This window comes from Dermacentor albipictus, chromosome 1 (assembly GCF_038994185.2).
Source record: "Dermacentor albipictus isolate Rhodes 1998 colony chromosome 1, USDA_Dalb.pri_finalv2, whole genome shotgun sequence".
In the NCBI taxonomy this organism is placed as follows: domain Eukaryota; kingdom Metazoa; phylum Arthropoda; class Arachnida; order Ixodida; family Ixodidae; genus Dermacentor; species Dermacentor albipictus.
The window spans coordinates 310142573-310154908 of NC_091821.1; the positions used below are offsets into that span (position 1 = coordinate 310142573).

Consider the following 12336-nt stretch of genomic DNA (forward strand, 5'->3'; position numbering starts at 1 on the left):
CACAATGGCAAACGACTTTAATGAATAAACAACCAACTCCCACGGTCGTCGTCGGGAGGCGAACGCCGCGGGAGATCCGAGCGTTTTGGCTGCGAGAAATTGAAACGACGTAGCGCGCTGCCGCGGGTCCTTAGTGGTGTCCTCGCAGGAACAAAACGCACAGCGGAGGATGAGTGAAGGGTGCGGTAGTTAGGGACCGCCCTGGGGTCCGGCCGCCTTCTGGGCAGAGCCCGGGCCAGCCGGACGGTTGGGGAGTTTGGGTTGATATGGGAGGGGGGGGGCGCCAGGGGGGGCGGCCTGCGCCCCTCTTGGTCAGTCTTTGGTGAATGGCGGCGGCACCACTACACGTACTGGTGCTCGCTGCCTGGCACTATCACGCCACGCGCTTGTCACAATTCACTCCGGCTCCCGCGTTGCCACGGCTCCTATACACAAAGGAAACCGCCTATCCTTCGCAAATCCGTTCCTCGCGCTCCCGAAAATGCTGCTAAAGGTAAGGTTGAAGTTCGAAGTTAATCGGATCCACGGCAGCTATACTTGCTTGCACTGTGAAAAAGATGACCAAAATGAGGGCCTTATCACATTTCGGTTACACTGAGATTGACTGTGCGCTGAGCGGTCCTCTTGGCTCCTGCCAGAGCTATACTCCAAACGAGTAAGAGTGAGTGAAGGCTGTTGTATAACTCTCGATGCATTTTCGAGAATGATTGGAACGAATCGTAATTCCACAAGGGAGAGGAGCACTTTTCGGGAACCGCACTTAACGAACACAAACAGTTCTTTCAGTCCTCAACCAATTCGCCACTCACCTAGCAGTAAGAAATAAGAGAAACGCTAGCGAAATGCAAGGAAAAAAAATGAAGAAAAGGTGACTTTCGGCTGTCCGGTTTCTTCATGGAAGGAGCCGCAAATTCACAACCTCCTCCCGACACGGTCAGGAGGCTCCACCACACACATGAGTTATCACTACAAAACTGTCCACGAGTGAAAAAGATGAGGGTGTCTGTGTCATCCAAAACAAGGGGTTGGACCACGAAATCTTGATGAGGCGCTTGAAGACGCGAATTGAGAGATGTGGCACGTTCTCTTCAACAAAGCAAATACTTGGCCGAAGTTGTCCGCAAGCTTCGTCTCTGCAGAACTCGCGAACTTTGCGATCTGGTGAAATTATGCTTAAATAACAAGCCCACCGGTCGAAGCACACCATGACAATAGGATGGCGCTTGAGCTTTTACAAACAAGAACGATTGCAAAACGAAGCACGCCTTGCAGGCTCCCCGGTGCCTAACTCCATCGGCCGCTTGCACATCGTCAACACCGGAGCAAGGAACTGCTCCCATAGGCTCCTTCTGCGCAAGTACCAGGCTTTTCCCAAGCGGCCATCCGAGCGTTGTCATAGTCATCTACAAACTCTCGAGAAGCACGCGCTTTAAGAACTAGGGTGAACGTGTACACAACAATTGGGCACGTCTTCCCACAGCAGTCCTACCAACTGTCGTGTGTGGCTCGCACGGAAATGCCCTCTCAGGAACGCTGCTTCTTTGCCTTGCCTGTGATGTGGTTAGCAGTCAAGGCGACTGTGGCGCAAGCCATCTCCAGAACCCACACTGCGCTCCGTAGAAGCTCGGTCGTGGTCTTCACACGAGCGGCCTGAAGAAGGGAACCGCCAGGAGCGCGAGCGCTGCGGTGCCGGAGGCCAGGGTGCTGGCACCGGCGGCGACTGTGGTTGGCGGCGGAGGTTCGGCGTGCCCGACGGGTCCGAGTTCGGGCGCCTCTGGCGCGGCGTCCCTCTGCAGTCCCAGCGGGCGCACCGGGACCCCGGCAGCCATCGGTGCCTCGGTGCGGTCGAGCACGTGCGCCGTGGCGCTTTCCGGGTGCCGCCGGGAGGACGCCTGTTGCTGGGCCATGGCGCTGGACATTGCCTTGCAGTCGAACCACCAGACGGAAGTGGCCCGCGGGTACGGCGGGTCGCCCTTGTCCACCTGCCGCAGACAGGAGCGTCCGGTACAGGTTATTAGGATCGCACACGTGGCTTTCGCGAACCTCCAGGCGAGCAACGCGTTGAAGGTTTGCAGCAGCCAAAGCAAAACTGGTTTTAGCGCGTCTCTGGCAGAAGCGGCCGTGCGCGCTCGTACTCGCTTTCGTTAAATCTAGGTGGCTTTTAACTTCCGTTTACTCACGTTTTCTTTCTCTGTGTTTAGGTTTTATACATTCGTTGCCGGTTTAAGCTGGAGTTTAAGGGTAAAAGAAACTTTACAAGCTCGTGTAAATGGGCTGCCTATACGGCTGTTCTGTGTAGATAGTGTGTGAGCGAGTTTTATTGCCGCATATTCGAACAGCCGCACTGTTTGATGAGATCGGAGATTTAAATTAAGTCCATATTATTCGTAAACGCCTTCTGTATGAGCACTCACCCCGAAGTCCTTGTCGTTGAAGCGGTAGTAGTTCGGTCCCTTGAAGAAGTAGGAGTAGCCGTTCTGCCACTGGAAAGCTGCGTCCAAGTGGCCGGGCAAACCGTTCCAATTGCTGACGGGCTGCGGGTAGCGGTCGCTGACGGGCACTTCGTTGCGGCTGTCGTAGCGCCAGTACTGGTTCCCCTTGAAGAAATACGTCTTTCCGTTGCCGCTCCAGACGAGCGCTGCATCCAGGTTGTCCGGGATGCCCTGGAAGCCGACGCTGATCTTCTGCGGGTAGCCCTTGCTCATCTGCTTGTTTCGGAAGCGCCAGTAGTTTCCCCCCTGCAAAGAGCCGGACGAGAATCAGAGATTGCGTGCCTCACGGCGAGTGATGCAGTAATAGTGGCATCGCTAGCGTCAGCTGCTGTGGGGGCACATCTAACCGTATGGAACTATAAAATACTGATGAAGCCGCCGTTAGGACGGCAAATGCGTTTGGTTAGGCAGTCCAGTGCGAGGTCGGACAGGTCAGCAGATGTAGTCCGGTAGATTTGGTACGCATGCACACAGAGCAAATGCGTACTTTGGTGTAGAATCTTTATTTCAAGCGCTGCACTCCGAATGAGGCGCTTGATGGCAGTGAAAGAAGAAACGCGTCGTATGCCGCGTGTCATGGGACAGCTACCAAGTTCAGAAACATGGGTGCCAAATCCTTGTGGCGGGCGCCACATTTGCTAGGGTGCCTTGCTCAAGAGCCGATATTTGTAGGTCATCGTCGCGCAACGCCCCCCACCCCCCGCCCACTTTTCTCCCGTTTGGAATTCAAAAAGAGAGCCCGCAGATACATTTACCTTGAAGAAGAAGGTCTTTCCGTCGGACCACGTCAGCGCTGCATCGATGTGACCTGAAAGGCCACCCCAGTCGTCCGATATCCTCCTCGGGTAACCGTCGGCTACGCCGTCAGTCTCAATCTTCCAGTAATAGTCACCTGGACAGCATACAACGGAGTTTGGGTTAAAACACTCGACGCTCTCATCTTTACGCGAGGCGAGAATAAAGAGATTTTAATCAGTGACATCACTGTGTTGCATTGCTGCACATGGTACGAGTATTAAACTGAAATCACATCTATTGCGTGAAGTTCTGACACCACTCTAAGGTACAAGCTGTTCTAGAAATTTCAGCTACTCTTTTCTTTTCTGTTTGGGACACACTGCGACTGTAAATATCAATCGTGGCGGTATTTTGCCACCCTAGCGTAATATTCAAACAACGGGCGCGATATTGAGTACTAGTTTCCCGTGGACGAGGCATAAAAGCGATGACGCGCGAACCTGGACATTTGTTTTAATGCTCAATCAGGCTTCAGATGTATACCATAATAAATAGCTTTAGAAACAACGAACGCAGGAGGCTTAGCGTAATTCTGTGAACGTGCGCAGGACCCAAGCTGTATGCTAAGGTCCTGAAACTATGCACAACCCAAGCAGCTCCACCTTCCGCAAAATAGCTATGCTCGGATTATTTTGTGCTCCGTCGGGTTCCTTTGCCAGCTGGGCCGATAGCGTGCGCCAACGTTGGGCCTTCTGAAACTCGCTAATGCGACGGGCGCCAAATCGCTCAGCGTCTACAGTTTACACACGCAACACCTCCTGAAAGCTCGACGACGATCAGCGTCGTCGTCGGTGTGGCAAGAGGAGGGAAAGCCTCCCTGTCAGCGCGTCACGTTTTGACCGCGCTCGTACGCACCGTTTTTCCTTGCCCCGAATTTATAAACACCGGCTATAATTAGGACCACGACAGCCTCCGCGCGTGTGGCCGACAGGACGGAGACGTCTTCGTGGTCGTGCGGTCGAGTCCTTTCTTTCTTTCTTTGCGCGTTACGCAACGCAGCCTGTTTTGTTGCCCCGTTCGTCCACGCGCCTGCAGCGAGCGGATGCGCGTGGCCCGCGCGTTTCCCGTGGCTCTCGCGAGACTGCCGCATAGCCTGGCCTTCGCAACTGAAACCGGGCTCGTTCATCGAATTCAATAATTAGACACTAAATAGCAACGCCAAAATCAGTTTGCGCGAGTGAAGTATAAAGCCAGCTCAAAAGAAAAAAGAACACACACACACACACACGGCCCCATTTAGCCCCCATCGAAAAGCTTTTGATACGAAGCCAATATCGTACTTTTTACTTTCAAGTATATATATATATATATATATATATATATATATATATATATATATATATATATATATATATATATATATATATTTGCATTGCAAAGAGAGGCAGCGCGACTATAGCGCGATAAAGTGAGTGCACACGCACACATACACAAACATCAGGTGCATAGCAATGTGCTATATTGTGTTTGGTCAGAATGCTGCTACCTAATAGGCAACGCAAAAGGTAAACAAAGCCATACGCATACGGCGACCGAACAAGCAAAGTCGATCTCGTGTATCTCCTTGTGTCGAATGGTTGCGCTGCCGGGGTTGGCTCATGCTTCTCGGTCCGGCTGCTCACGACTCGAGAGGCGCGCCGTACACAGTATCCGCCGCCATTACCGACGCGCCCCGAGGCTTGAAGGCTCGCTACGCCATCGGCGAATAAAATCGTTCCTGTCTTTCATTTCTTCGCATTTTTCTTTCCTTCGCATTATTTTCGTTTTTCTCCTTTCGTTTCCTCCGCCGCTCTCGGCAGATTCTTTTCTTTCTCTATCGTGCACCGCTTGGCAGCAGCGAAGAGAGAGAGAGAGAGAGAGAGAGAGAGAGAGAGAGAAAAGAAAGATGATAAAGAAAGTGCGTGGCACGAGGAAAACTTGAGAAGCCACGACGTTCCAGGTGGGGAGATGCCAAGGTCGATCGACTGGTTAATCGATGCTGAGTGCGGACGGGCCAGCAACACAGCGAACCCAGCTGCTTATAGCGCAAAGAAAGTAGCGCGACCTTTGTATTTCTCTCTCGGGCTCGCAATTTTGTTCACTTATTTGTTTTCATACTTAAAAACCCCGCACAGGTCGCACGCGACCACAAAGTCTTCTTTTTTCTTTTTAGTTTTTCCGAGCGGGAAACCTCAGCCACTCGCGGCCGACAGTACAGAACGCGCATCCGCTGCCTCGTTCAACCTTCGACGCCGCTCGTCTTTTGCGTTTGTCCTTCTCGTGGGAATTTTCCGCATGCGTGAGGATTGGAAAACTCGCGGTGGTGTTATCGCGCTTCATCCAAACGAGAGCTTAGAGAGCAGCCAACCTGCACTCCTTACGAGGCAGCCAACGTCCTTTAAACGATGTCTCTTTCTTTTCCGAAGTCATATGTTGCATTGGGCGAAATATATCGATTTATCGATTGTTCTCTCTCTCTCTCTCTCTCTCTCTCTATATATATATATATATATATATATATATATATATATATATATATATATATATATATATATATATATATTATAATGTGACCTTATGAACGTCAATAATAAAAAAATCTAGCCCCTCGGTTTCCTTTCTTGTATATGCATACAGGTGCTGCGTATGTGTGTACCCCCAGCACCACCACCACGTCTGAGGAATTTCTTTAGTCTCGAAGATTCCGAGCTCCGCCGACAAAGAAGTCGCGCCCTCATCCTTCGAACCTTTCCGAGCAGAGGCATTCTCCCGAGTCTCCGGATCACTTACAACTGTCGTTACTCGGACGAGGGGTCTATTACTCGAAGATCAGATGATTTGCAATGCCCCAAGTTTTCTACTCCTGCGGAAGCTGCTCATCTATTGTTAACGTGTAGCCTGGGACAGAAACTAGCCACCCAACAAGCTCAAGGCCGTTAGATGCTACGAACTGAGCAACCTGACGATTACGAGCGATGGCTAATAGACATATCAAAAATCGCTTTTCGTATGTCGCTCTCCGCAGTACCCGCATAAGACGGGCCTGGATACTCGCGTAAAATAAGAAAGGGAAATAACCAACAGGCCGCGAGAGCTCACCCTTGAACACGTAGGAGCTGCCGTCCTCGGTCCTGGTGGCCGCGTCGATGGCGGCGTCCTGGCACAGGTCGGGACCGGGCTGCGCCGGCTTGCGGCTTCCCTTGCTCGGCGTCTTGGTCGTTCTGTGCACGGCACCTGGGGGCGGAGAACGTCGGGGGATCAGAGCGACACACGCGCACGCGAGCAAGGCGTTAGGTGCGCGCCAGTGCCACAACATTCGCCGCATACGCAGTAATCGAAAACTTATCTGCTCGCTTGCCGAGCCATGCCAAGAGTCAAGTGCAGTTGATTTCTCCTTCATAGTTTCCATGCACAGTGACGCAAGCCAAACGTCTCAGCTCTGTGTACGTATATGTCACTTTTTAAAGAGCAAAGTAAATGTTCGAGGCTCGAGCCTATGTCATAGGGCGCTGAATGCTTCAAGACCCCCCCACGCACACACACTTTGGTCCATATGCGATGAAGTTGTACTTTCGTCCACGTGACGCGCGGCTCCCAAAGGCCGCCGCCCATACACCGGCCTTCTGCGAAACGAAGCACCGGTGCGCCGCTGTTGTCCATCCAAGCCTCGTGATTGCACCGTAAGCAGCGCGTTCAAAGCTGCAGCTCGTAAGCGGGGAAAACGCTGCAAGCTCGCAAGGAACGGGAGGCTCTCAGAACACAGAACGAAGAAAGAAGCTTGCGAGCTGCGTCAGCGACTCACTGGCCGTCGGCGTACAGGGAAGAGCACGGCGCACGCCGGCCTTTGGACGCTGCAGCGCTGCCTGCGTGCAGGCGTTCCTCGGAGGCAAGCGAGGGTGTTACAGGCACCGCGGACGCACTGCGTGTTGTCAGTATGTGTAGAGAGCCAGGCAGAAGCGCACACAGCTCGACGTGAGGCACGACGGGCAAGCCATGCGGGGTGTCGCTTTATTGTTAGTCATGCGAGGTTAGCGAGTCCGCTCATCGACCACGACGACATGCAGAAGCAGCGGCTCAGCGGGGTGGTGCGGGTAGCGCAGCAGTAAGCGGGCTCTCCTACGCGGCGGCCAGTAGGTCGGCCAATGGCGTCTGCGCTGCGGCGGGCTCCAGGAAGGCGGGAAGCGGCGGCGCCGGTCGGGATCGTGGGGCGGCCACGCTGGCCGGGGGTGCCAGCCGCCGGGCGCTTGGCGAGCTCGGCCCTTACCGTAGAGCGACTGGATGCCATCGATGTCGTCGCGGTCCAGCTGGAAGCCCGGCTCGAAGCCCCGGTAGAAGGGCGCCATCAGCGAGCGTCGCACGTCCGAGTGGGACAGGCCCAGGGAGTGGCCGAACTCGTGCGCCGCCACTTGGAAAAGGTTCACGCCTGCGAGCGAAAGTCGTGGTGTCGTCGCTATCTGCTGTGCAGATGTATATAAACGCAAAACGACGGCGCCCTCACTTAAGTGAAGCACACATTCATAGCGCTAAAGACGAAACCAAACGTAATGTAATATATAGGAAGAGCGCTGTTGTAATAGGTCGCATCAGCACCCGTCCTACACCTTCCATGTCGCGCTCCGTTTTTAGCGCTGTGAAGATGCGAGATATTCGTCGCCCGACCTGGTTTAGCATTAAAGTCCGTCCCGGCATTGTATTCTCGGTATTTGCCTGTGCTATTTAGATTCTTAAACCTCGACGCTTCTGATAAACTATTACATTGAGAGCTTCCAATGTTACAGCTGACCTTCCTGGCAGTTACGTTTACCGCGCGCACATCGCATGCTGCATATGTTGAAGACAAATTTCGTCAACTATTTACCACACGTTGTAGTTTAACACCAATTTATATACATTTTGTAGTCTTTATGCGCGACAGCCACATGGAATGCTTTTTATGCAGAACTACAATTATTGCAGAATCTTGGTTTGAGGAAAGATAAGCGGCACTGAACAGTCGCGGGCAGAGAAAAACCTACAGAACGCATTTTGCCCATTCTGTTGTCTCTCACGGTCCGCGTTTGTTTTGTTCCGTTTATTTTTCCTGAGGTACAAGTGTGATGAAACAGGACATATGGGCTCTGACAGTTATGGGTACCATTTATATTTAACCCTCTCATTTTTTCCCTATACTGCGGGAGACGTGCATATTTCACGGAGAAAACTAAAGTAAGCAGCGGCGCTGCTCATTTTCTGCTAGGATATTGTATTTCGCAAAGAACTTGCTACAAAAGTGCTCTGTAAGTTGTTTTTTCTCTTTCTTTTCTGAAAGCGATGCGCAAGATACTTGCTTGCTCGGGAACAATTATTCTCGGAACGCGAGATTCCAATCAAGCAAGCGCGTATTCCTGGTTGCCGCCATGTTGTCTCGCCATTCTTAGAAGCAAAGCCACGGGGGGGGGGGGGGGGGGGTGGAGTGGCGGCGTACTAACCGCGTCGCTTCCCACAGCGACGAGGCAGTCATTAGCGAGGTCGATGGGTTTTTCCCTAATCACGTTGTTCCGCGTAAAAGCGCCGCCCGGTTGACCAGGCACGACCACGAGGGGGCGTTCGGACAGAGAAGAGACAGCGCGCGACTTAATTCTTGGAAGCACGCCCGAACGGGCTCGAGCGGCAGCCTAGCCTTCCCGAGCACCAGTCGGGAGAGAAATCGCCGAAGGATAAAACACCCCGACGCCTAGCAGCGATGTTCGACTTCCGACGCAGACCTCGGGACCTGGCAGTCGAACGACCTCCTTACATATCCCGCGAGAAACATCGCATGCTATTATCACGAGCTATTATTGTCAATCGAAAAAGGGTGCGCCGTCCGAGAGGTCGAGAGGGATTGTCCTATCTGCCAGGGTGCATGGAAGAAAAGTATGCGAGACGCGTGAACCTAGAACAGCAATAGCTCCGCAATACCCAACTGAGCCAACAGCACCTGAAAATACTGTATACGTGCACTGCAGGGCTGTGCTGCAATCATCCACGCTGCGAACTATAATTAAACACTTCCCTAGCAGGTGATTACTGTAGCCTCGTGCTCCACCTTGGCCACTCTCCGGATCGAGGAGGACTAGAAATAATCGTGCCTTATTTTCCGTTTCCTTAAGCTTTTGTTTTTCATTTCTTTAGCGGACTGCGCTCTGGAGACCCGGTCGTGCAGACATGGCTACTGATCGGGCTGCCAGCGTTATGGAGCGAAGCAACATAAACGCTTGAGTGCAGTGGGGTCGTGCCGGGGCCCGGGAGCCTGCGTGCTCCAAACTCCTCAGTCTTACAATAAAGTTTTTATGATGATGATGATGACTGCGGACTCTGCGTCTTGGCTCCAGCTCCTACATTGATTCCCAAACAACGCCAGCTCAGACTGACTTTGCTGCGGACTTCTTATCGAGAATGTCGGCATTGAACGTATATATGGTATCGTCGGATTCGCATGGTTTTGCCACGTCACAATCTCTGTAGCGTCACGTGATGCGGCATAATGTAGTTGGGGGCCTAAATGTTGTGAAGCATGCTTTAACAAGTTGAAAATATTTGACACCAATGCCAAAGAGTGTACCATGTGTCGATCTGTTAATACTTAGAATATTGGACTATAAAAGCGGGGCATTGCCATATTTAGGCACTACACAACAGAGAATTGGCAGCGATGTGTCTGCACTTAAAGGGAGAACGAATTTGGTATTTATTCTAATATAACTTCGATAAATGGTCACACTTTTCGAAGAAAGGAAAAAGATAATCTAAATGATGAGAAGCTAGTTTGTAGTGAGCGAGGTAGCTTTGTTATTAAACGTCTCTCTCTCTCTCTCTCTCTCTCTGTGTGTGTGTGTGTGTGTGTGTGTGTGTGTGTGTGTGTGTGTGTGCGTGCGTGCGTGCGTGCGTGCGTGCGTGTGCGTGCGTGTGCGTGCGTGCGTGCGTGCGTGTGTGTGTGTGGGGCGGATGACATGCGCCTACGGCCTCGTCGTCTATCAAGAGACCGAAGTCGATGTGTGATGCTTCTCGAGGCAACAATGGCGGTGAGATGTGTGCGGCAATCGAGAAGCATGTTTTGAAGATTCTATATGCACCCCGCCCCCCTTGCATTGGCGCACGCCCCTTCTGAGGCCCTGCGTGTAACGAGCAGAAAGTGGTGTTCTCGTTGGGCGTAGTACTCACCCGTGTACTCATCGATGGTCCACTTCTCCTCGTCGTCGAAGTGGGCGTCTCCGCCGTAGCGCGGGAAGAAGGCGTGCGCCAGGGTTCCGCCCGGCCCGTTGAAAGGGTCGCCGTCGCCGTGCTCGCCGCGCACAAACTGGATGTCGATGTTCACGGGGCCCGTCTTCTTGTGCGTGAAGGTGAGCGGCGATACGTCGGACCACATCTGCGAGAAGTTGACGTGCGGGGGTATCGGAAAGGGGGCAGAGTGGGTTCGCTATTTTTATAGTGAATAACCACTTAAGTAAATAGCCGCGTAAAAATATAAGGTCTTAACATAAGGTTTAAGCATCACGAAGCTGTAGACATTGGACGGAATCAACGTCGCCACATGCGCGAATATTATAGAAACGGGGCTGCGCGGTTTCACTCTTTTTGAGTAAATAAGCAAGTAAAAAACACGCTTTCTTTTATTCATTCCGTTTTCCTTAGGAGACCGAATTTCTTTCAAAGCATAGCGTTACACGCGTAGCTCGTCTCTCAACCCTGTAGTAAATTTGTGTCACTCTAGCAAAAAAGAATTGAGGACGACTCTGAAAAAGAGAACTCATTCAAGTAATTATTTGTTGAACTACATTTATTCTAGACACAGACAAGGGAGTTATAGAGCTATAACAGTACGCATACGAAAGGCTTGTTTCAAAGCAGAAACTTACTGAAGTAAGCCGATTGGTGAATTATAACACACAATATATACGTTGAACTATGAAGGTAAGGACCCCAGCTTTCCCTCCAATTTTCACCTTTACATACTATCGACTTGGTCGCGTCGCTTTATATTTGCCTTTTTTAAAATTTTTGCCTCAAGCAACGGTACAAACTACGAACGTCGATAACACACTACGTTACGTCATATTTTTGCTGCGATTTGCAAGCGCGCAGCCTTATTTCCGGCCAGAGCGTAAATGTCGATGCTTTATGCGCACCTTGAAGGCCCTGGCAATCTCTTTGTCGACGGCCACCCGGTCCTTGACGCGGCGTGGGTACTTGCTGATGCGATAGGAGAGCTCGTTGCTGGCCCACTTGGAACCCTGCAGTGCGTAACGCCTCCTCCTCCGACGAGCGTCCAGCCCGAAGCCTACTTTGTCCCGGACGCCGCAGCGGGGAAGCTGCATCGTGGACGCCGTCTCGTTGTCGACTCGTCCTGCGAAGGGCGGATGGTATCCGTATTAGGCGATGCGAAAGTTCTCAGCACGAATCAAGTTTTGCACAAATAGAATGAGTGTAATTCCGCGGTTGCTCATCGAAGCACGGCTCCGTCTAGGTGCGTGCGTCAAAGGAACGTTCACTCGGCTACAAGGTCGAAGGTCAGCCTTTGCCGCAAGTTCGAAAGCACGTGCGTGTGAGGGTATCTGACGCCCGACATGCATATTTGTCCGCAAACACTGGCTGTCTAGAAGTTAAGCACATAAGGGAAAGAACGACAGGAGCGATGCAGCCAGGTTTCCGTCTCAGGGTCCGGCGACCACCCTCGTCACTGCAGACGGGCGTCTGAAATCTGTACCATGCGCTGAACGCATTTTCACGCCTGCGTGTTAACTGACTTCTGCAATTCAACTTCATTTTACTTTTAAGTTAAAGTTGGGTCAGCATCGCGGCTAAAATGTAACAAGTAAAATGGAGCAAGTGCTTCCAACCTCTTCAGCGGCTCCTTCGGCTGTCAGCCATATCGCCAACTTCACTGGAACTCGGACTTTCGAAGTGAACGATGTTTCGGATGTACGCTGTAGCACTCCCGCACCCCGCGCGCCCAAATACAGAATGCAAACAACAACACGGGAAAACATCGACAACGAAAGCAAGAGAAGCGCACTCTCGAGGCAATGCGAAACGGAAGAAGAAACGC

At 52.0% G+C, this 12336-nt stretch overlaps 1 protein-coding gene across 2 annotated transcripts in view; it reads right to left on the bottom strand.

Annotated features, from left to right (window-relative positions):
• Positions 1-12336, bottom strand: part of LOC135907003 (interstitial collagenase-like) — a 33597-nt gene continuing 21261 nt past the window's right edge. Inside the window, exons 1-8 of one of the 2 annotated variants that reach the window (XM_065438654.2) lie at positions 12128-12272; positions 11417-11634; positions 10452-10656; positions 7534-7692; positions 6369-6503; positions 3248-3384; positions 2415-2738; positions 1-1982 (exon numbers count right to left, since the gene is read on the bottom strand). In XM_065438654.2, coding sequence (XP_065294726.1) covers positions 1638-1982; positions 2415-2738; positions 3248-3384; positions 6369-6503; positions 7534-7692; positions 10452-10656; positions 11417-11605 — 1494 coding nt within the window. In that variant the 5' untranslated portion in view covers positions 11606-11634; positions 12128-12272 and the 3' untranslated portion in view covers positions 1-1637. Of the gene's footprint in view, positions 1983-2414; positions 2739-3247; positions 3385-6368; positions 6504-7533; positions 7693-10451; positions 10657-11416; positions 11635-12127; positions 12273-12336 lie in introns of those variants that run through there. The other variant, XM_065438653.1, reaches the window with a different exon arrangement.